Genomic DNA, 26,083 nt, shown 5'->3' on the forward strand with positions numbered 1-26,083 from the left:
AATTTATACCAACAGTGCAACATAAAACGTCATATGTTGCCCTAACAACTGGAATACAGGCACTTTCAGGGAAACGCAAAAATGGAAACTTGTGAATTAAACCGACTAAATGACCCTACTAAAACAGAAGCCACCGTGGCAGAGTGCTCCCATTCATTCCTCGCAGTGTCCTAATTGGGGCGTCTGACTATCAGTCAAAAAATATTTACTGCTGGCAGGTGGTGCTTTAACAGAGTTCCAGGTGTGTGGGACGAGAAACAGGAAGTTCATCTTTCGGAATCGAAAGAGGGATCAAACATGTCTAATGATGTCAGATATTGTGAGAAGTTCTCCTACGTCTTCCTAAAGTTCGCCCTCATTGTATATTCCACTATCTTCTGGGTGAGTAGTCTATGCTTAATATCCCCCGTGTCGCCAAATACAGGCAGACTCGATGCAAATAACAGAGGGCGTATAAACGGACTCGCGCATTCCGCAAAAAAACCCATTAATATTCGCCCTTGCTGGTGTTTAAAACACAAAATATTATCCAATTGCCTATTAGGATTGTCAATAACTTAAAAGTTAGTTTGGATCGACAGGTGTCCGATATTGTAGTCTACACACGGTTAATTTTGGGGCTAGTGGTTTGATAGGCATCTGAACGTCGTATCGTAACCACACCCTCTGGAAGTGACATTTTGCACACTGGCTACTGTTGCCGTGATACACACGATTCATTTGAAGGAATATCACAGGTTTCGCTACCATAACAAACAAAAAATGTAGGCCTATAGATGGTCTCATGGAATGGCATATTTTCTAGAGCATTTGCTATTTGCCAATACACCAAATACTATTTGCTAAAAAAAAATGCCATGGGTATTAATTTGCTACATTGTTTGTTTTTGCTGGTGCCTCACTTCAGAGTCTAGTGGAATGCACATTTTACAGTGTGTGCCGTCGAAGGGCATGTGACCGACAGTATAAGTGCTAATAAATGCCATGTTTGGATAAATAGAGGATTATGAGAAGAGTTAGTGCATAGGATATCTTGAAAGTCCATCCTATTTTATCTGTCAGTAGAATGAGATTTACAATGGCTTGTGAATAAATTGTTAGTGCACAAAGTGCATTATGCCCGCTATACTCTCAGAAGGTTGCCATTTCAATTCGTTAAACAAGCAATACATGTCTTTCATGGTTATTTTCTTCAACAGTTCAATGGAACCAATGTTTTGTGATCTTGATGGATGATCTGAATCCAAATTTACTTAAATATTTATTGGTGATCCATAAATTGATGCTTTGCATAGAGAGTAAAGAAAATCATTGCTCAGGAGTTTTCAGTTATTCAGTCCATATTTGGTTTCAATAAAGCAAATACAGTTGAAGTTGGAAGTTTACATACACCTTAGCCAAATACATTGATTTAGCCAAAACAGTTTCACAATTCCTGACATTTAATCCTAGTAAAAACTATCTTAGGTCAGTTTGGATCACCACTTCATTTTAAGAATGTGAAATGTCAGAATAATAGTAGAGAACTATTTTAGCTTTTATTTCTTTCATCACATTCCAAGTGGGTCAGAAGTTTACATACACAATTAGTATTTAGTAGCATTGCCTTTAAATTGTTTAACTTGGGTCGAACGTTTCAGGTAGCCTACCATAAGCTTCCCACAATAAGTTGGGTGAATTTCGGCCCATTCCTCCTGACAGAGATGGTGTAATTGAGTTAGGTTTGTAGGCCTCCTTATTCACACACGCCATTTTCAGTTCTGTCCACAAATTTTCCAATGGATTGAGGTCAGGACTTTGTGATGGACACTCCAATACCTTGACTTTGCTGTCCTTAAGCCATTTTGCCACAACTTTGGAAGTATGCTTGCCGTCATTGTCCATTTGGAAGACCCATTTGCAACCAAGCTTTAGCTTCCTGACTGATGTCTTGAGATTTTGCTTCAATATATCCATTATTTTCCCTCATGATGCCATCTATTTTGTGAAGTACACCAGTCCCTCCTGCAGCAAAGCAACCCCACAACATGATGCTGCCACCCCCGTGCTTCACGGTTGGGATGTTGTTCGCCAGCTTGCAAGCCTCCCCTTTCCCCCCCCAAATGTAACGATGGTCATTATGGCCAAACAGTTCTATTTGTGTTTCATCAGACCAGAGGACATTTCTCCAAAAAGTATGATCTTTGTCCCCATGTGCAGTTGCAAACTGTAGTCTGGCTTTTTTATGGCGGTTTTGGAGCAGTGGCTTCTTCCTTGCTGAGCGGCCTTTCAGGTTATGCTGATATAGGACCTGTTTTATTGTGGATATAGATACTTTAGTACCTGTTTCTTCCAGCATCTTCACAAGGTCCTTTGCTGTTGTTCTGGGATTAATTTGCACTTTTCACACCAAAGTATGTTCATCTCTAGGAGACAGAACGTGTCTACTTCCTGAGCGGTATGACAGCTGTGTGGTCCCATGGTGTTTATACTTGCGTACTATTGTTTGTACAGATGAATGTGGTACCTTCAGACGTTTGGAAATTGCTCCCAAGGATGAACCAGACTTGTGGAGGTCTACAATATTTATTCTGAGGTCTTGACTGATTTCTTTTGATTTTCCCATGATGTCAAGCAAAGAGGCACTGAGTTTCAAGGTAGGCCTTGAAATACATCCACAGTTACACCTCCAATTGACTCAAATGATGTCAATTAGCCTATCAGAAGCTTCTAATGCCATGACACAATTTTCTGTAATTTTCCAAGCTGTTTAAAGGCACAGTCAACTTAGTGTATGTAAACTTCTGACCCACTGGAATTGTGATACAGCGAATTCTAAGTGAAATAATCTGTCTAAACAATTGTTGGAAACAAGAAACTTGTGGAGTGGTTGAAAAATGAGTTTTAATGACTCCAACCTAAGTGTATGTAAACTTCTGACTTCAACTGTAGATTTGAGCCTGAACAGATCAAGGTTTCTACATTGTTAGGGTTAACAATATTTCTACACAGTATTTTGTTGATAATGGCTGTGTGGGCCACTCCTGGGCATAATGGATTCAAATGTGGGCATCTTTAGTGCTTTCTCTACCACACATTCTCTCTCTCACTCACACACACACACACACACACACACACACACATATATATATATATATATATATATATATATATATATATATATATATATATATATATTTTTTTTTTTAATGTATTATTGGCTCTGAACAACCTGCCAAGTCTGGCAACATTAAAGTTGGTTGGAAATATCTTTTGATTTTATTGTACACACAGTAGATTATCTGTTGAACAATCAAACAGTTACTCAAAGAAGGGACTGCATTCAGTGACGAATTCACCCATTGTTGTGATTTTGAGTGTTTGGAAAATTGACAGGAAATCCTGCAGATCATCCATCAGGAATCCTGCACGAAAAGCCTATAGTCCAATAATGATTGATCATTTCATGTTTCGTATTGTGGGCTTGTTAATACCAGGAATGTTATTTTGATTGCCCTCACTGCTCCTTAACGACAGAGCTATCAGGAAGCAGGCATACACATGTTAAGGGCCTTCAACAGGAGGCTGCTGAGGAGAGTACGGCTCATAATAATGTCCGGAACGGAACAGCATCAAATATATGGAAACCATGTGTTTGCCCTATTCGATACCATTCCACTGACTCCGCTCCAGCCTTTACCACGAGCCCGTCCTCCCCAATGAAGTAGCCACCAGCCTCCTGTGAACATAAACAAAAGGCTGCATGGACCTCCCGCATTATTTTCTCACTAATCTGTTGGATTTCTCCTCGCAGGCATTTCTGTCAGGGTGTTCCAGTCCGTTGACTCTATGACAATAGGTATACTCACAAGGCTTCAGTGTGTGCATGGATAGTAGTAGTTCTGCTGATGTCAATTTTATTTTTATAGAAACATGTTTTATTTGTATTATTTTTGCTCACTGTTGATACAGTTACTAAGTACTTTGCCATAGGGAAGAATGGGGAAGTAGAGAGTCAGACCACAAAATCATGCTGATGAATGTGTGCCCCTGGAGATAGTTGAGAATCCACAGCGCCATGCCAACGTGCTAGCCAACGAGCTAGTCAACGTGCTAGCCCCTCTAATACCAGATAGGTATTGGATTATGGATTTGTCAGTATTGTTTTAAACAACAGTGTGTGTATTTGCTCAACAACTAGATATGCATATTATATATTATTTTACAGTTTGACCTGTGGAAAGAAATCTAGTATTTGCAGCAAAACATATTATTTTACGACTCAGATATCAAAGAAGAGAAACTAAATGTATTTTACAGAGGTGTTTCATTTAAGGATTTGACGTGATTATCTGATGCACATGCGAGTCAATAGGTTCTTATAGTCCTCAGCAATTAGAATCCTTTGTGTTATTTTATGTGCCTTGAGTGTCCTGTTAAATATATCTAGTAGTGATGCTTAATGCACTCACGCAGTCACTGAAACGTTCGGACTCTGACGTCAATGCTTACATCTTGGATGCTTTTAGTAGCCTGCCTTCATGCCATATAAAGTCACATAAGTCATTTAAAAGCAAGTCGCTATTATCAAGAGGTTCATGAATAGAACCAAGGATGGTATTTTGTTCCACTAAAATTGGTTATGTTAAGCGGACAGTGAGAGGACAGGGCAGGGTAGATTTCACTTTTTGTCCTGGATGAACACTCATGCGTACCAGCACTGTCTTTGAGTACTGCCTTTTTAGATTCCGCTAATTTACAACTCACAACAACTTGAGGTCATGGTCCCTTGTCCCTGCTGATGTTCCTGTCTAGACCAGCAGACAGACAAGCTGCCTTACCCTTTGGTGCACAATTCCACATGGTCTGTTTGACATTAGGACAGCATTTTAATGTGTTGTGAGCACAGAAACAAATACAAACCCTTACAGAAAATTCCAGTCAGAGTGCAGAGTTTACAGGCCTATGGTCTGTTTACTGCCAAACTCTGTTCCTCCCTTGGGTGTTTGCATGTAGATGAGGAGTTTTTCCTAGCAACCACATATAGCGCCCTCCATTTGGACTAGTATCAAGGGATCGAAAAGCCTTGTACTTTCCTGTGTAGGCCTACATTGTGGTATCAATCTCAGTTCAGAACGCAGTGCCGCCTCATAGCTGTTTGGTGTGTCTCTTTCAATTACCGACCACCTGTAGCATCAGAACAGTCACAATCACAACAGCAGAGCTCAGTGTTCTACTTGCAATTAAAACCTCTGGCATTATGTGCACAGACAGTTTCTTTGAATTACTAACAAAGCCAGAATTGCTGCATTGATGTTTGAAGAGAAAATCTAATTGGCCCTGAAGTGGGGAAAGCTGTCCAATCAGCTGCCTGTGGCCCACCTGCCACCTGGGGAAATAGACATACATAGACACTGATTAGTTGTCACAGGTATAAGATGTAATGAACACCGGAGAACATCACTTTTGTAATACTACATCAGGATTACATACTGGTTCATTAGTGCTGCAGGAGTTACTATTCCCAATGGAAAATGAATACTATCACTACCTCGCAGTTGCTTTCCAACCAACAGTGAAGCTGGAAGAAAATTTGATCTTTCACTTACTGTTAAACCAATGTGTTTCTGTGTTTGCATTCATGTGCTGTGAATATGTGATTTTAAATAGATTGTTTCCTATTAACTTTCATTACTTTTAAAGAGTGAGCCCTTCTCCTTGCTGGAAATATTTTGACACTTTCAGTAAAATATCATATGTATTGCTTTTCTGCTAATGCTTAGCAAACTAATCAGCTAATTGAAATGGCAATGGACAGCCAATAAACTTAGTTAGTTATATTCTCGCCATGTAGCTAACTACTGGAACTACACACTATTTTTTTTTCTGCAAAAATAAAATAAAATATGGGTAAAGTAGGCCAGAATCTCCAATGCGACATCTGTAGCCATGAAATGTTTTGAAAGGCTGGTCATGGCCCACATAAACACCACCATCCCAGACATTCTGGACACACTCCAATTCACATACCACCCCAACAGATCCACAGATAATACAATCTCTATTGCACTCCACACAGCCCTTTCCCACCTGGACAAAAGGAACACCTACATAAAAATGCTGTTTATTGACTACAGCTCAGCATTAAACACCATAGTGCCCTCTAAGCTCAACACTAAGCTAAGGACCCTGAGACTAAACACTTCCCTCTGCAACTATGTGGTGCCAGGACAACAACCTCTCCCTCATTGTCAGCAAGACAAAGTATCCGAGCACACTCCCATTCACATCACAGAGGCTGTAGTGGAGCGGGTCGAGAGCTTCGAGTCCCCCGGTGTCCACTTCACTAAGGACCTATCATTGTCCAAACCCATCAACACAGTCTTGGAAGAGGGCACAACAATGCCTCTTCCCCTTCAGCAGGCTGAAAAGATTTGGCATGGACCCTCATGTCCTCAAAGTTCTACAGCTGCACCATCGAGAGCTTCTTGACTGGCTGCATCACCACTTGGTAGTGTTGTCACAATACCAGATTTTTTTACTTCGATACCAGATTTAGTATCACAATTCTCGATACTGAGACGATACAATGGCAAAAAAAAGAACGTGTATTAGCTAAATTGACAGAATATATATTTTTTTACATTGAATGTGTTGATAATTAGTAGAACATGCATACATTAGTTAATTAATTAGCATTTTATTGTGTGACATAAGTATTTGATCACCTACCAACCAGTAAGATTTCTGGCTCTCACAGACCTGTTAGTTTTTCTTTAAGAATCCCTCCTGTTTTCCACTCATTACCTGTATTAACTGCACCTGTTTGAACTCGTTATGTGTATAAAAGACACCTGTCCACACACTCAATCAAACAGACTCCAACCTCTCCACACTGGCCAAGACCAGAGAGCTGTGTAAGGACATCAGGGTTCAATTGTAGACCTGCACAAGGCTGAGATGGGCTACAGGACAATAGGTAAGCAGCTTGGTGAGAAGGCAACAACTGTTGGCGCAATTATTAGAAAATGGAAGAAGTTCAAGATGACAGTCAATCACCCTCAGTCTGGGGCTAGATCTCACCTCGTGGGGCATCAATGATCATGAGGAAGGTGAGGGATCAGCCCAGAACTACACGGCAGGACCTGGTCAATGGCCTGAAGAGAGCTGGGACCACAGTCTCAAAGAAAACCATTAGTAACACACTATGCCGTCATGGATTAAAATCCTGCAGTGCCCGCAAGGTCCCCCTGCTCAAGCCAGCGCATGTCCAGGCCTGTCTGAAGTTTGCCAATGACCATCAGGATGATCCAGAGGAGGAATGGGAGAAGGTCATGTGGTCTGATAAGACAAAAATAGAGCTTTTTGCTCTAAACTCCACTCGTCGTGTTTGGAGGAAGAAGAAGGATGAGTACAACCCCAAGAACACCATCCCAACCGTGAAGCATGGAGGTGGAAACATCATTCTTTGGGGATGCTTTTCTGCAAAGGGGACAGGAAGCACTGTATTGAGGGGAGGATGGATGGGGCCATGTACCGTGAGATCTTGGCTAACAACCTCCTTCCCTCAGTAAGAGCATTGAAGATGGGCTGTGGCTGGGTCTTCCAGCATGACAACGACCCGAAACACACAGCCAGGGCAACTAAGGAGTGGCTCCGTAAGAAGCATCTCAAGGTCCTGGAGTGGCCTAGCCAGTCTCCATACCTGAACCCAATAGAAAATCTTTGGAGTGAGCTGAAAGTCCGTATTGCCTAGCGACAGCCCCGAAACCTGAAGGATCTGGAGAAGGTCTGTATGAAGGAGTGGGCCAAATTCCCTGCTGCAGTGTGTGCAAACCTGGTCAAGAACTACAGGAAACGTATGATCTCTGTAATTGCAAACAAAGGTTTCTGTACCAAATATTAAGTTCTGCTTTTCTAATGTATCAAATACTTTTGTCATGCAATAAAATGCAAATTAATTACTTAAAAATCATACAATGTGATTTTCTGGATTTTTGTTTTAGATTCCGCCTCTCACAGTTGAAGTGTACCTATGATAAAAATTACAGACCTCCACAGGCTTTGTAAGTAGGAAACACTGCTGATTTTGCAGGTTATCAAATACTTGTTCTCCCCACTGTGACGCCTTTGTGCCTTTTTTTAATCTCATTAAACAAAATGTGTAAACTCTCCTAAGCCTTTGTTTACCAGAGACCTTATTTTCGGCATTCATCCAAAAATGCCATTAATCTGTCATGTTTTGCTGCTATGTTGTTGTCTTAGGTCTGTCTTTATGTAGTGTTGTCTCTCTTGTTGTGATGTGTTTTGTCCTATATTTTTAATACCAGCCCCCGCAGGAGCCCTTTTGCCTTTTGGTAGGCCGTTATTGTAAATAAGAATTTGTTCTTAACTGACTTGCCAGGTTAAATAAATACATTTACCCATGTCCAGCGAACCATGGCGGAGTTAGTGCCTACTACCTATTCCCAGAGTGCATTTCACTTCCCAGGGTGCAATGCTCCGCCCAGGGCTTCTGGCTGCTACAGGCTACTGCTAGCAAGCCCAGACAAGAGTAGTCTAAATATGTTGCTGTCAAGTTATGATTGCATTTCACGTTACTTTTGGGTTGTGTAATTATATTATAATACTCACATGAATGTCATGCTGAATATATTAATGTCATTGTCATTCAAAAATCTTTCAAATTGGCATCCAGAGTGGCGCTGCGGTCTAAACTTAATTAAAAAAAATCTGTTTTTTATTAAGTTGAATATGTGCTCTTTATGACAGAATGTTTAAAATGAGGTGAAATAATACTAAGTTACACTATTCAAAAAGGGCATGGAACATGGATACCGGTGGGATGGATCAACCCATTTTATAAGTAACCTTTCAGTACAGGTAACCACTCTTGTCCCCTATACTAAATTCTCTGATCTCCATGTTTCTATTTCCGGTAGCTGGTTGGGGGGTTCGTCCTAGCCATCGGTATCTATGCGGAGGTGGAGCGACAGCGCTACAAAACCCTGCAGGGGGTGTTCCTGGCCCCCGCCATCATCCTCATCGTCCTGGGGGTGGTGATGTTCATTGTCTCCTTCATCGGTGTGTTAGCCTCCCTCAGGGACAACCTGCTGCTCCTCAAAGTGGTGAGTAGTAGACTCACACAATTTCATCCAAGACTGGGATATAAAGCTTGAGGTTTATCAGGTTCACTACACATCAGACCTGGTTCAAATACATACAGTTCCTTCAAAGTATTCACAGCCCCTTGACTTTTTACACATTTGGTTTGTTACAGCCTGAATTTAAAATGTGTTAATACCCCATCATGTCAAAGTGGAATTATGTTTTTAAATGTATTCAACCCCTTTGTTATGGCAAGCCCAAATAAGTCAAAATGTGCTTACCAAGTCACATCATATAATTTATTAACTCACTGTGTGTGCAATAATGGTGTTTAACATGATTTTTCAATGACTACCTCATCTCTGTACCCCACACATACAATTTTCTGTAAGGTCCCGCAGTTGAGCAGTGAATTGCAAGCAGATTCAATAACCAAGACCAGTAAGGTTTTCCAATGCCTCACAAAGAATGGTACCTATTGGTAGATGGGTAAAAAAAAAAGTTTTTTAAAAAGCAGACATTGAATATCTCTTTGAGCATGGTGAAGTTAATAATTACACTTTGGATTGTATATCAATACACCCAGTCACTACAAAGATAAAGGTGTCCTTCCTAACTCGGTTACTGAAGAGGAAGGAAACCTTTCAGGGATTTCACCATGAGGCCAATGGTGACTTTAACCTCTAGCTTCGAGCAATCCCGTATCCGGGAGCGTAATCATAGCCTCAAGCTCATTAGCATAACGCAACGTTAACTATTCATGAAAATCGCAAATGAAATGAATATATTGGCTCACAAGCTTAGCCTTTTGTTAACAACACTGTCATCTCAGATTTTCAAAATATGCTTTTCAACCATAGCTACACAAGCATTTGTGTAAGAGTATTGATAGCTAGCATAGCATTAAGCCTAGCATTCAGCAGGCAACATTTTCACAAAAACAAGAAAAGCATTCAAATAAAATAATTTACCTTTGAAGAACTTTGGATGTTTTCAATGAGGAGACTCTCAGTTAGATAGCAAATGTTCAGTTTTTCCAAAAATATTATTTGTGTAGGAGAAATCGCTCCGTTTTGTTCATCACGTTTGGCCAAGAAAGAAACCCGAAAATTCAGTCATTACAACGCCAAACTTTTTTCCAAATTAACTCCATAATATCGACAGAAACATGGCAAACGTTGTTTAGAATCAATCCTCAAGGTGTTTTTCACATATCTATTCGATGATAAATCATTCCTGGCAGTTTGGTTTCTCCTCTGAACCAAATGGGAAAATGCACGCAGCTGGAGATTACGCAATAATTTCGACGGAGGACACCATGCGGGCACCTGGTAAATGTAGTCTCTTATGGACAATCTTCCAATGATATGCCTACAAATACGTCACAATGCTGCAGACACCTTGGGGAAATGACAGAAAGTGTAGGCTCATTCCTGGCGCATTCACAGCCATATAAGGAGACATTGGAACACAGCGCATTCAAAATCTGGGGTACTTCCTGTATGAAATTTCATCTTGGTTTCGCCTGTAGCATTAGTTCTGTGGCACTCACAGACAATATCTTTGCAGTTTTGGATACGTCAGAGTGTTTTCTTTCCAAAGCTGTCAATTATATGCATAGTCGAGCATCTTTTCGTGACAAAATATCTTGTTTAAAACGGGAATGTTTTTTTATCCAAAAATTAAAAGAGCGCCCCCTAATGCATAACTGGTTAAACAGTTACAGGCTGTGATAAGACAAAACTGAGGATGGATGAGCAACATTGTAGTTACTCCACAATACTAACCTAAATTACAGAGTGAAAGGAAGGAAGCCTGTACATAATAATATTCCAAAACATGCATCCTGTTTGCAACAAGGCACTAAGTAAAACTGTAAAAATTGTGGCAAAGAAATTAACTTTATGTTCTGAATACAACGCATGATGTTTTGGGGCAAATCCAACACAACACATCACTGAGTACCACCCTTCATATTTTCAAGCATGGTGGTGGCTGCATCATGTTATGGGTATGCTTGTCATCGGTTAGGGAGATTTTTGTTGTTGTTGATAAAAATAAATGTAATCGAGCTAAGCACAGACAAAATCTTAGAGCAAAACCTGGTTGTCTGCTTTCCAACAAACACTGAGACACATTCACTTTAAAGCAGGACAATAACCTAAAACACAAGGCCAAATATACACTAGTATTTTATCAAGACAACCTTTATTGAATTACAGTTTTGACTTAAATTGTCTTAAATCTATGGCAAGACTTAAATGGATGTCTAGCAATGATCAACAACCAACTTGATAGGGCTTGAATAATGTTTAAAACAAAAATGTGTGAATATTGTACAATCCATGTATCGAAAACTTACTCAGATTCACAGCTGTGATCTCTGCCAAAGGTATTCACTCAGGGGTGTGAATACTTATGTACATGAGATGTCATTTTCAATACATTTGCAAAAATGTCTAAATGTTTTTTCACTTTGTCATTATAGGGTGTTTTGTATAGATGGGGGGGGGGGGGTATTTAATCCATTTTGAATTCAGGCTCTAACATAACAAAATGTGAACTAAGTCAAGTGGTACTTTCTGAATGCACTGTATGTCAAATACAGTATGTTCATGTATTTAAGCTGTGCTTTATTTAGCTTGGCCTTTACAATTATGGGACTATTTCATTGGTTCCATTGTACCTGGGGGAAAAAACGGTTGGTCGCTAAATCCGGCGAGAAATAGGACCATGTAAAAACGGCTAGCTGGAGCTCATCTGAGCGCTTGGCAGGATATGCCCTCACCTGCAATAAACTTAATGCTGATTGGTTTTGGTTCTTTCAACTATAGTGCTGTTCAGTTAGAACATGATGTTGAGGCCCATCACTGTAACTTGGTCACCAACTCCGTCAATTAGAAGGTTTTATATACAGTGCATTCCGGAAAGTATTCAAACCCCTTGATTTTTTTTCCTCCACATTTTGTTACATTACAGCCTTATCCTAAAATTGATTAAATCGTTTTTTCCCCCCATCAATGTACACACAATACCCCATAATGACAAAGCGAAAAGCAATTTTTTAAAATTATTTGTTGCCAAACCCCGAAAATATCACGTTACATAAGTATTCAGAGCCTTTACTCAGTACTTTGTTGAAACACCTTTGGCAGCGATTACAGCCTTCGAGTCTTCTTGTGTATGACGCTACCAGCTTGGCACACCTGTATTTGGGGAGTTTCTCCCATTCTTCTGTGCAGGATGGGGAGTGTAGCTGCACAGCTATTTTCAGGTCTCTCCAGAGATGTTAGATCAGGTTCAAGTCTGGGGTCTGGCTGGGCCACTCAAGGACATTCAGAGACTTGTCCCGAAGCCATTCCTGCGTTGTCTTTGTGCTTCAGGTCATTGTCCTGTTGGAAGGTGAGCTTTCGCCCCAGTCTGAGGTCCTTAGTGCTCTGGAGCAGGTTTTCATCAAGGATCTCTCTGTACTTTGCTCTGTTCAACTTAACCTCGATCCTGACTAGTCTCCCAGTCCCTGCCACTGAAAAACGTCCCCACATCATGATGCTGCCACCATGCTTCACCGTAGGGATGGTTCCAGGTTTCCTCCAGACGTGACATTTGGCTTTCAGGCCAAAGAGTTCAATCTTGGTTTCATCAGACCAGAGAATCTTGTTTCTCATGGTCTGAGAGTCCTTTTTAGGTGTCTTTTGGCAAACTCCAAGTGGGCTGTAATGTGCCTTTTTACTGAGGAGTGGCTTCCGTCTGGCCACTCTACTATCAAAGATCTAATTGGTGGAGTGCTGCAGAGATGAGAGAACCTTCCAGAAGGATAACCATCTCCACAGAGGAACTCTGGATTTCTGTCAGTGACCATCGGGTTCTTGGTCACCTCCCTGACCAAGGCCTTCTGCCCCAATTGCTCAGTTTAGCCGGGCGGCCGACTCTAGAAAGAGTCTTGGTGCTTCCAAACTTCTTCCATTTAAGAATGATGGAGGCCACTGTGTTCCTTTGGACTTTCAATGCTGCAGAATTTTTTTAGTAGCCTTCCCCAGATCTGTGCCTCGACACAATCCTGTCTCTGAGCTCTACAGACAATTGCTTTGACCTCATGGCTTGGTTTTTGCTCTGACGTACACTGTCAACTGTGGGATCTTAATATAGACAGGTGTGTGTGCCTTTCCAAATCATGTCCAGTCAATTGAATTTACCACTGGTGGACTCCGATCAAGTTGTAGAAACATCTCAAGGATGACCAGTGGAAACAGGATGCACCTGAGCTCAATTTCGAGTCTCATAGCAAAGGGCCTTTATACTTTTTTAAATAAGATATTTCTGTTTAGTTAATTTTTTTAAATTGCAAAAAAATCTTAATCTGTTTTCGCTTTGTCATTATGGGGTATTGTGTGTAGATTGATGAGGGGGAAAAAAGTGTTTAATAATCCATTTTAGAATAAGGCTGTAACTGAACAAAATGTGGGAAGGGGTCTGAATGCTTTCCAAATGCACTGTAGTTGTGGTGCACAACACTCCTAGATAGAAAAATAGCATGTAAGCGTCCTTTAATTATAGAAATTTTCTTGAGATGGCAGGGGAACATGCTCTGACTTGAGGTGTGCGGGGTGGAGATCTGGACTGCATCCAAGCGCACTGATTGGTTGGAATTGAGAGCGATGTAGGCTGTCATTGTAAATAAGAATTTGTCCAGTCAGGTTAAGAGGGCCAGCCTTTTTTACAATACCATTCCATTGGTTTCAGTTGTTAAATTCTAGGAAGTTCCATGCTGCAACACTCGCTGCATGGACATGGAATGAGCCTTATAATGTGCTTCTGTGACTGTGTACATTCCTTGAAACAACAGTCTTTCTCAATATAATTTCAGGTCTTCAGTGCTAGTGGCACGAGACAATTTAGCTCATATCAGTATGCGAAGAATGTGCTAAGCCATAAATGTTACCTGAAAATGTTTGCATAGCATCACAGTTGGCTGGGTTGTTATAGCTTGATTTGTCTGCAAAGTCAAACAAGCGGTAATTAAGACACAACCACTAATGAAAGTCCACTAGCTCCATAATTATCACTGACTTATTAATTTGGAACAGTTTACTCACCCGCGTTGACAACATTTTGAAATATGTTATCGTACTGTAGCAGGCCCTCATCCATTTAGCGTTTTTCACTTTACTCTTATGAATTAATGACCAAATGACTATGAATCACATTTGAGATGCTTTTGCATCCACTTTTAATTAGACACCAGTACTTAACGTATTGAATTCGATTCCTTTATATAGTTTGACTCACTTTTGAAAAATATTTGATTTTTTTTTTGTCTTCTACTAAAAGCAAGGTATTTTTTCTACCCTAAATAAATTCTGCAATTTTGTTTAATTGGGGAACACTTTTTTATGCTACAGTGCAGGAAACTACAATACAGGCTGTTTGAATTGAGCCTGATATTAAAAGACATACAATCAGCAACATCTTAGAATGGTGCCCCTTCAATATCATCAATGATTGATCAATACATTTGTTTTCCAGTACATTTGTTTTCATATTTAAAAAGTTGCCATGAAAATGGTAGAGAGCAGCAGCAGTCTAGATGTCAGATCTAACCTTTGGTTTTGAGGTTAGCAAGATACGATCAAAGATGGGCGGCAGGTAGCCTAGTGGTTAGAGCGTTGGACAAGTAACCTAAAGGTTGTAAGATCGAATCCCCGAGCTGACAAGGTAACCCACTGTTCCTAGGCCGTCATTGAAAATAAGAATTTGTTCTTTACTGACTTGCCAAGTTAAATAAAGTAAAAAATAAAATTCAGATCAAAAGGACTCTAACCAAATGTCCATTAAACCATTTAAACTTGACTGTTCTGTGGATTAACCTTTTTAAATTTGTTTTTTTTTTAGTTTCTCTACACCTTGACATTCTGTCTTATTCTGGAGCTCCTCGGTGGCATCCTGGCTCTGGTTTTCAGGCATCAGGTACTGTAAATCCCAATTATATCACGTTATTGAGAGAAAATCTATGATTACGAGTTTAATCTCTAAACAGCAAAAAAAGAAATGTCCTCTCACTGTCAACTGCGTTTATTTTCAGCCAATTAAACGTGTAAATATTTGTATGAACATAACAAGATTCAACAACTGAGACATAAACTGAACAAGTTCCACAGACATGTGACTAACAGAAATTGATAAATGTGTCCCTGATAAAGGGTGGGTCAAAATCAAAAGTAAGTCAGTATCTGGTGTGGCCACCAGCTGCATTAAGTACTGCAGTGCATCTCCTCCTCATGGACTGCACCAGATTTGCCAGTTCACACAGATGAGCAGGGACCCTGGGCATCTTTCTTTTGGTGTTTTTCAGAGTCATTAGAAAGGCCTCTTTAGTGTCCTAAGTTTTCATAACTGTGACCTAAGTTGCCTACCGTCTGTAAGCTGTTAGTGTCTTTACGACTGTTCAACAGGTTCATGTTCATTAATTGTTTATGGTTCATTGAACAAGCATGGGAAACAGTGTTTCAACCCTTTTACAATGAAGATCTGTGACGCTATTTGAATTTTTACAAATTATCTTTGAAAAACGGGGTCCTAAAAAAGGGACGTTTCTTTTTTTGCTGAGTTTATATACATGCTGTCTCTTATTGGATACATTTACCTGGGCTTGTGCAAAGTTCTGATTTTAAAGGGGCAATCACCAGCTGCTACATCCATTTTTTGGACATATACATTAATGATATGTACACATTTCTTCTTGAAGAATATAACTTATAAATGCCTCCATGAGAGCCCAAAATATAAGCTTGTTTTACTCCAGTGTTTGTAAACAAAGTGAATGTAAACAAACATTATATAGCCTCAAGATGGTGAAAACTATAATGTTCATATCATGGATCCTTACATGGCTCTGTCTATGACTTTGAGTGTTATTACATTTTTCCAGCCCCATCCTTCAGCTTTTTACCGAAACGGTGGCTGGGAGACGCTTTGTTATTGTTTCTACTGCTGATTGCCGCTTTACATTGGAGAGCCAACAAGTTTATGAAACGTGTACATTACAATATGTCAACGTAGTGGGACAAAATCAGTTGTGTTGATATCAGGCATGGATACTAACCGCACATTTGATATCAGATTGCCACTTGTGGTTTCCATGTAGGCATTTTCAAATGTATTGTCTATGATATTCCAATTACCATTGCGTTTTGAAATTCTGGCCTTTACATTGTTAAGCCACAAACTTCTGAGAATGTGAGACCCTTAATTTGATATGCTGATATCAATCATACAAAAACAACGAGTTAATATGTTTTTCTTGTATTATGACCCTTTCCTGATGTGTCAATGACAAGAACAAGATCAGTGTGATAAGCACACTTCCATTTGATCTGTATTGAAGATTAGATGTAGAAAACCTAGTAGTCTTTTTGGGAGTTGATGAAAAAGAAGGGAGAAAGTTCTAGAACAAATAGAAAAAAATAATAGCACAGCATTTCACTATTTCATAAATATTTAAGGTAAACGTTTAAACAGCAATGACTAGTCTAATTTGTAGAGATAATTGCCATTTTCAAATCTCAACAGTAACTAATCCTCCAATAGTCAAATGCAGAAGTCAGGATAATTTTCAATCAAAAATTCATGACTGAATTTAGGTCATTTTTATTGAGAGGAGGAATAAAGGGAGAGTGTCTGTCAGTAAAGAGTTCCCCATTTGTTTTAATTATTCAATTGTTATAATGCTGCCTACACACTAATATCTCAATCCTACAGTCTTAATACATTTCACCCTCTATTTGACTTTTCCACCATAGACAGTGGATCTCTTAAACAAAAACATTCGGAAAGGAATGGTGAATTACTACGATGATCTGGATTTCAAAAACATCATGGACTTTGTTCAGAGAAAGGTAAGATTTCTGTTTGAAAAATAAGTGGATTTTCTTTGAAACTGTTTGCCAACTTTTCCCTCCATTTCTGTTGATGAAATGTAATTTGGGATTATTCACTTTGTGACATGATGGTTGGCCAACTCAAGGGCGAAGCGCAGTTTGTAATTAGAAGATTCCTACTGGGTTGGAGGGCGATGGATGCTGTCCATGCAGCGTTTGGAGTTCTCATTCTCACACCTAACCTTGACCAGATGTGTTGAACTCTTTTTCACCAGCGACCCTGCTTTGAGTTGTTACACGGGAGGACTACTGATGATCGAAAAGTCACCTATGTTTAAATCAAACACAAGCATTGGGATTTATTTTGAGCATTATACTCTATTTTATTCCATGAGCACCAAGCCGTTTCGTAGGATGCAAAATGTTGAAGGAAATAGCTACTTATTTCTGTGAATGTTGGAGGACAGGTCTGTCTCCCATAATAGAATATTAATGTGTCATTCTGTCTCAATTCTCTCCAACTGTGACGTGTTTGACATATCCTGAACCACGTCAAACACAGGCGCTTTGACAATCCCCACTGAGGAAGGTAGTGGTGTTAGTTTGGACTTGTTGATGGGAGGTAAATCAATACAACTGCAGTGAGTGAATGCTGCTGTCCCCTTTTTATAGCCTTGAAAACCCTTCCAGGTCAATAGAAAGGAAAACTGTTTCTAAACTGACTATTGAATAAGAGTTTGTAGTAGCCCCCCCCCCCCCAGGTACTTTGACAGGGTTTTCACAGATATTTTCTTAAGTGCAGGTTTATGGTGAGATGTTGAACTGCTTCAGATTAGACAGTGTTTGAGTCTACGTTGGACTTATTTTTAGAGTGCGAGGGAGTAAGTGTAGTTCAATTTGCTTTTAACTCGGAGGCGTTTCGCCAGCCAAGGTGGAGACGGCCTCTGGAAGTGGTCACTCAGATGGAAGCAGGTTCGATGGGGGAAATGATTGTATTGTGTACCGTAGGATGTCTTTCATGATGGGTTTAGTGGCGTCCGAGGCACAGCTTTTTAGGGAGACGTGACTTTCTGCCACTGGATTGAGACATCTGCAAATGTATTTGCATTAAAAAAAAATCACTTCACAGGACTGTGAAAAGGGACACTATTAAAATGAGTTTGCAACCACATGCAAAACATTTGTGAATGTTCAATGACAGTCTTTACGCTTTTAAGCAGTCTCTGCTATTCAAAGTCGTTGCTTATGTATCTAATGGCTGTAATTATAGCAGGGTATTTTAATAGCACTCAAATGGATGCACGTATCTCAAGCCTCTTTGGCAGAACCCTAGATGGCTGAATTAGATTTCTAGCTTGCGGTGTGATATTTCGCTTCAAGGTTTTGCGTGTGTCCAAAACAAACATTTAACTTTTAGCACAGGTCGGTTTTTGTTTCTTGATCTCTAGAGTAGGCCTAGTATTGCTTTAGCTTGGGATAGTTCCTACACTCTGATGTTAGTCTGTACTGCCTACATGGTCTCTGTGGTGAACCATGGAGTTGGTGCATAGCGCTTGTAGAATCTGCTGGAGAAAAGGTTACTTGCTAATCTCCCTAAGCACAAACAAGCTCTCTCTACCTCATGTGCTTGTAACTCAATCATGTCAGAGCCACTCCACCTCATTAGTTCTCCATCATTACAACCATGTTTTTTTTTTTGGGGGGGGGGGGGGGGGTTCTTCAGGAATAAATATGTTCATAGGTAAAGATGCCCTGATTTCTAAATGATTCTCTTACAATCTCGATTTAAAAAGCCACTCTACTAAGAGTGTCTAGTTTACTGGAACTAGCTAAATGCTGAGGTAATTACCCTAGCTGCATTTGAGATGCAGAGAGACATTCAAATGAGTTGGGGGACTGGCATAGGAATCATGCTGCTCATAAAAAAAATAAAAAGCGGACTAATATTTATTCCTACATTCCCCCATGAGAGCAGTTGGCTCAATGAATGAATGCAGAATAGTGAATATCTGTATTATTCAAGTAAAATATGGAATTTACCTCTGGACATTCTTAATAAGTGTTCATTTTGATCCCTTCACTGAAACTTTACAGGGTTCTAAATGACCAAATGATGTTTCACACCCATCATGCTATAGCTTCTGGCAAAGTACACTTAAAACTTTCAGAGAATCCTATCCAGCTAATTGAAATAGGTACTAGCAAATTGCTCTACGTGTTTTAAGAGCCTTTTTAAATGTATGAGATTTGAAGAGAAAACAGACCCACAGTGTGTATCTCAGCTCTTGTAAGTTATAGTAATTGCAAAAGATCAACGTGTAACCAAACGTGCTGTACCAGAGCAGAAAAGTTAGAAATTGTACTTGAAGTTCAAACTAACAACGATTTTAAAGCCCTTTATAAGGCTATAGTTCTATGCTTCAAAAATAATGTATAAGCAAATGGCATGCTAGAGTGTGGTAAAGCAAAGAGTTGCGCCACTTGTTGTGCATGATGTAAGGACCTGTTAAAAACGTATTGGATATGTGTATCTGTGTAGGCATAAAATAGTTTTTGACCGCTTAATTAAGGCTTTAAAGTTGTGTGTTTTTAAAGAGGGATCAAGGTATAGGCCAGTGGCGTAGAGCAGTTTGGAAGCGGTTACAGTTGAGTCTTTCTGGGTAAGTCTCTAAAAGCTTTGCACACCTGGATATTGCAATATTTTGCACATTATTATTTTTTTAATTCTTCAAGCTTTGTCAAATAGTTTGTTGGTCATTGTTAGACAACCATTTTCAGGTCTTGCCATATATTTTCAAGCAGATTTAAGTCAAAACTGTAACTCGGCCACTCAGGAACATTCACTGTCTTGGTAAGCAACTCCAGTGTAGATTTGGCCATGTGTTTTAGGTTATTGTCCTGCTGAAAGGTGAATTCATCTCCTAGTGTCTGGTAGAAAGCAAGCTGAACCAGGTTTTCCTCTAGGATTTTGCCTGTGCTTCATTCTGTTTGTTTTTTTATCCTGGAAAACCCCCCCAGTCCTTAATCATTACAAGCATACCCATAGCATGATGCAGCCACCCCTATGCTTGAATATATGGAGAGTGGTGCTCAGTATTGCATTGGAATTCCCCCAAACATAACACAAACGTTTTTTGCAGTATTTGCTTTTGTGTGTTGTTGCAAACAGGATGTTGGAATATTGCTATAGGCCTACCATTCTATAACTGTTTTGATAGTTGTATTAACAATGTTTGTTTCTGTCTGTTGTTCTGTCTTTACAGTTCAAATGTTGTGGAGGGCAGGAGTACAAAGACTGGGAAGTGAACATGTACCATAACTGTACAGCTCCTGGACCGCTGGCTTGTGGAGTGCCTTACACCTGCTGCCTCGAAAACAAGGTCTCTGCTGCTCTTCCATCGAGAGCTCATAATGCAAATTACAATATAATAGATTGTTATTTAAATCCATTTTAATGCAAATTTGGAGGGAAAAAATATATAATACATCTGTCACAGTACCCAACCAAACACACATGACAGGCTGGGAGCAACATAGGGCCAACTCAGCAGAGCAGTGACCATGGAGCAATTTTGGGGGGTTGAGTTTCTTGCTTAAGGACAAAACGGCAGTAGGTAGCATAGGGGATAATGATGCCAGCAACCTTCCAACTGCAGTTCACTCTGGCCTGCTTTTATCCATCAGCCCTGTGTTTCAAACCAATAACCTTCCAGTTACTGGCCCGCCTCTCTAACCTCGAGGCTACTGTTTTCTCCAAGTGACATAAAATTTCACAAGTTCACATTTTCTTCTGACAAGTGTCTGGTGGAAAGAAAACTGAATCAGGTTTTGGTTATTTACACTCATAACTGAACTGTTTAGCCTTGTATTGTTTCAGCAGAGAATGTTTAATTGTCACATTCACCGGTGCAGTGAAATGTGTTTTACAGGGTCAGCCATGGTCATGTGGCAACTCTGGAGCAGATTAGGGTTAAGTGCTCAAGGGGCATATCGACATATTTTTCACCTTGTCAGCTCGGGTATTCGAATCAGCAACCTTTTGGTTACTGGCCTAACGCTCCAACCGCTCAGCTACCTGCCGCCTTATTGGAGACCACATCCATAGCAGCACTGTATGTCCCCTAATACATTTGGATACTTGTCAAAAACTATTAAACAGTAGCTTAGATTTTATCTCTGTATCTCTAGATGCCTCCTATGACATTTGTTCCCCTCTGTGTTGTTCTGAGCCCTACATTCAACAGTAGGGTCGTTCTTGAATTGCGGTGGCATTTTGGCATTTGCATTCTTTTCGTTGTAATTTATTTGGGTACCTCTTCCCATTCTAAATCGACTATGACTGCTTAACGACTTTTAAATAATTGTTATCATGATGATAACGTTGTGTCACCAGTAGGAGTAGTAACACCAATAACAAATAGGTAATTGAGGATTTTCTTAAATGGAGGCCACAGATGCTCAAATCTAAGGTCAGTAACCATTTCAAAATAATTTACTAAAGTGATATGATTTAATCATTTTGCTCATAATATAATTTCTCTTCATTTAAATTGAGTAACACCAAAAACACTTATTTAGGCACACCAAATGATCAATGGAATCCTCAAATGGTTGACCTACTAGAAGGCTGGGATTAACTCATGCATTTCTTTAGTATAGACTCCTCTGATAAGTTTGCCACTGGAGGGAATGCTCAAGGTCCTTGTATACCTTTTGTAATAAGTGATTTTTCAAGGCAGTATTTTATTTAACCTTTTACTTAACTAGGCAAGTCAGTTAAGAACACATTATTATTTTCAATGACGGCCTACCCCAGCCGAACCCGGACGACGCTGGGCCAATTGTGCACCGCCCTATAGGACTCCCAATCACGGACGGTTGTGATAAAGCCTGGAATCGAACCAGGGTCTGTAGTGACGCATCTAGCAATGAGATGCAGTGCCATAGACCGCTGTGCCACTCGGGAGCCCCTGGTAACACCAATGACAACTTGGACATATATTTGTTTTAAAGTATTTTAATAGCTTTATTTGCTTTTATTGAGCTATACAATATATTGTTTATTTTCTAGCATTTAAAATAAATCTCTCTAAATCTGAAAAATGTCACTAGAACTCATCACTACTGGGACAAGCCAATTTGCTTGCCCTTAGTACTTTAAACAATGCATCAAAATATAGGTTTTGAAGTATAAAAGACTTGCATTATGTTTTATTATTGATTAACAGTTCCATATAAACACAAACCAGTCATTTTAAAGTGTTTTTCATTGTTTCTGAGGCCGAGGGGCTCAAATGCCATCACAATTCACTATCACAGCTTGCAATACTTGCAATTGTATTGCTTTTAATTTATCTGGTGAGAGGCAGCAGCCAACATTTTACTTGTTTTAATGTCATCAACCATTGCCAGAAGCATTCCACACGGGGAAAGAGGGTCATCGGGATCTTTGTTAATCAATATCATGGGGCTGTGATTTGGTTCTCAGTCATAGCTAAATACAAACATTTATTGAAAATATGAATATTGTGAACTCTGACAAAAATCTGACTGTGAAAAAACGTTGCATTATTCATTTGCTGAGAAAGCAATTGAATGTTTAAGTAAGGTACACACAATCCACCAATCAGCAGTGGTCTGGGACAAGGTAGTGCGCCAGGTGAAGTTAGGCCAGGGGTGCACAGCTGCAGTCAGAAAAGCAGCACTGGATCATCAGCTGGAACAGGTGGACTGGCAACAGGAACTGCCAGGAATCATGTCCTCAGGCACGGTGCGCCGGCCCTCTGGGAGGGGAGACGTAGCACTCACAAAACATGGGGTCTGTGGATGTGAGCCTTTACCATCTCCTCTCCCTCTCTCTCTCTCTCTCTGAGAGTAGGGTGTCACTCACCACTTTGTGCTCTTAAAAAGTACAAAGAGAACATAAGGCAGGTGGGGACAGGGGGCTTATGCTGCCATGCCGCTGTAAGAGGATCTGGCTCTCAATCCTAATATGTTCTGTTGATGGCTCTCAATCCTAATATGTTGTCCTGATTTTTAAATGGCAAGGTAAAAAAGACTCTGTCTATTTTATTTTGAGGGGACAGCAAATGTACACTGTTATACATGCTGTACACTCACTACTTTACATTGTAGCAAAGTGTCATTTCTTCAGTGTTGTCACATGAAAAGATATACTCAAATATTTACAAAAATGTGAGGGGTGTACTCACTTTTGTGATATACTGTATATTTGTTCTTAACTGACTTGCCTAGTTAAATAAAGGTTGCATTTAAAAAAATATATATATATATATATATATATTCAGTCAGTCGATGGGATCTGAGATATAGTAGCAGAGAACCTTCAGGGAAAATCCCCTACCTATCTGGCTTAATGTATTCTCTTATCTCTAAACTCCAGATATTGACACCTCACAAGGCTTCACAGAAAAGCGTGAGACAAAAAATCTTGCATTGTTTGTCCACAATTCAAATCCGGTCTCTGAAAGGAATAAAAAACAGTCTGGACCATGTCGATCTTAGTTCTTGTCGTTTTATGCCAAGCATAAATTTGGTCTATTGACATTTCAAATGCCTGTACTTGGCAACTCTCCTGAAGTTTCCAAAAAATAAAATAAAATAAGATAATGCCTGTCAAAATGCCCATGGGCTGGCTGTCATATCACATTTTCTCCTCCATGGTAGCTGTCATTAATGAGCAAAAGATTGAAAGACCACAGTTGCTCAGGGATATTTCTGTCAAAATACCCTCAATAATGTTTACCTTTATCATTCAAGTGGAATTCATTCAAGTAAAATATAATGGACAAGTTCTATCCGCATCATTTTGTCTATAAAAAGAGGTAGGTGTCTGTTTTTGAGAGAAAAAAGCTGAAGACAGTAGATTTCTCTGGTGTAGGTCATTCAGGGCTGCATTGATGGGTTGTGTGTTTTCCCTCACTTATTATCATCTACTGTTTGTACCTTTTAATGGATTGTGGGCCCCAGCGGTGGTTTTGGCAATGTTTAACAACTTGTTTCAACTTGCCTTTTCTTTCAAAAATGTTGAAAAACTGAGCATTCTGTCACATTGCTTACTAATATTTAAATCAAGGTCTTAGCTAATATTTTAAATTAGGTTTATTGGTTGCTCTTTTGAGCTTGTCCTCTGGCTGGATATTGGCCTACATGTCCATTAATAACATGAGCATGCCGAGTTTTGCGTTCCCTAATGCGATAACTGATTTTTGTGAACTCTCTCTCTCTGAAGGATAATGGGTATGTAGCTATTAGCTGGACTCCCATGAGCCAAGTAGCCTGAAATCCAGAACCTGTTTTGCTGACATTCCACTCCTTGTACTCTGTGTAATTAGCATGACAAAGAGTGGAATGTTTTCCCAGGCTACTACCCAAAGGGCCAAACTTCTAAAATAGTTCAACTACACCAGGGCTTCTGAGCCTGTTTTTACATGAGATCTAATATTTCTAACATCTGTTTAGAAGATCGACAAGTCAAAGGGTTCCCACGTTTAGACATTTTATTCACTTTCCCACAACTTTGTACACACAAGCATCAGGCTGTTTGATTCTCTGTTTGAGAAAAGCAAGTGGAGATTGATTCTTTAAATGCCAAATTATTTGGATAATCCTCATCAAAAGATGTATCCTAACTTCAAATATGCTTGTGTAACCTGCCAATAATGTTCAGAACTATGTTACATCCCTTTGACATAGTATTATCTTGCTCCTTTTCAGCCTAATGAAGTTGCCAACACACTATGTGGATTTAAGGTCCTTGAAAATGAGGTAAGACTGTCTGATCGAAATGTTGTCTCAATGTCTCTCACCGGCTCAATTTCTAAATGTGAAAGTCTAAATGTGAAACGTATGTGTACCGCTGTCAGGAACAGTGCCGACCAATAACCAAATTAATCTTTGCTTTTTAAACATATCTGAAACACCATATCACATGTATTCATAGCCGCGGGAAGTTTCATTTGATTTGGCTCTCTTTTAGTCCCCATTTGGACTAATCTTCCAAGAGTCCTTAAACATTAAAATACAATTTATAATACAAACACACTTTCACATATAACACACTATTACAAACATACATAATATACTAACATAATGACCCAATAAATACTCAATCTAAAAAATATTGATTCTTCATCTACTACAGTCCCACAGCATTTCTATGTATTATATTTAAATAGTTTTAAAATAATGTTTACATTTATATATTGAAAGGTTTCTAGTTTGCTCAGTTAATTTATTCAATTTCTTTATTGCTCTAAATCAAAATGTTATTTTGCCTATTTCTTTTTTCTGTCTGGACAACGTATAGATAGATGGTGGACAATCTATTCCTAGTATTTACGGAATGTCTGTCTCTTACCAACTGAATACCGTTGTGAATAGAACTTAGCTGTTTTAAATTATGTATATTATGAAATAAAATAAGCATATTTTTTTCAATTATCTTGTTGATTGATGACCAACCAAGAACACTGCACATGAATGCAACAGAAGAACCGTATCTCCTCCTTAAAACAATCCAAACCCACTCCCTAATATTCTCCAAATCTCCTTGTAAAGCTTGCTGTACCTGTTGAACCTATTGTCTTGCTGCATAAATTGTAGTATCATCTGCAAATATAGTAGCTTGAGTTTCAACCAAGGCATATGGAAGGTCGTTGGTATATATTAAATAAAGAAGTGGCCCAAGGCAGCTGCCCTGCGCTATTCCACAGTTTTACACATGAGGGGAAGAAAATGAACCATTGATATAGGTGGACTGTTTCCTGTCAGTTAGATATGACTGTACACAATTCAATGCTACCTCCTTAAAACCATAATGAATTAATTTTGTCAAAATTATTTCATGATCCACTAAATCAAATGCTGCACTGAAATCTAAAAATAGTACACCCACAAACTTATCCATAGCATTGAGCCACTGGTCAGTCATGTCAACCAATGCAGTGGTAGTGGAATGTTTTTTACGATAAGCATGCTGATTGGCTGTAATCAGATCATTCTTTTCCATGTACTCCCATATTTGTCTACTCACAATACCTTCCAATATCTTACTGAGTGTAGGGAGTAGACTAATTGGTCGACTATTGGCAGGAGTAATG

At 39.5% G+C, this 26,083-nt stretch overlaps 1 protein-coding gene across 1 annotated transcript in view; it reads left to right on the plus strand.

Moving 5' to 3' along the window:
* The first annotated feature begins 230 nt into the window (after positions 1–230).
* LOC139375702 (tetraspanin-15-like) overlaps positions 231–26,083 on the plus strand; it is a 35,984-nt gene continuing 10,131 nt past the window's right edge. Inside the window, exons 1-6 of the mRNA XM_071117510.1 lie at positions 231–381; positions 8,922–9,107; positions 14,977–15,051; positions 16,884–16,979; positions 20,225–20,341; positions 24,699–24,749. Of these exons, the coding sequence (XP_070973611.1) occupies positions 298–381; positions 8,922–9,107; positions 14,977–15,051; positions 16,884–16,979; positions 20,225–20,341; positions 24,699–24,749 (609 nt within the window). The 5' untranslated portion in view covers positions 231–297. The remainder of the gene's footprint in view (positions 382–8,921; positions 9,108–14,976; positions 15,052–16,883; positions 16,980–20,224; positions 20,342–24,698; positions 24,750–26,083) is intronic.

This window comes from Oncorhynchus clarkii, chromosome 20 (genome assembly GCF_045791955.1).
Source record: "Oncorhynchus clarkii lewisi isolate Uvic-CL-2024 chromosome 20, UVic_Ocla_1.0, whole genome shotgun sequence".
In the NCBI taxonomy this organism is placed as follows: Eukaryota; Metazoa; Chordata; class Actinopteri; order Salmoniformes; family Salmonidae; genus Oncorhynchus; species Oncorhynchus clarkii.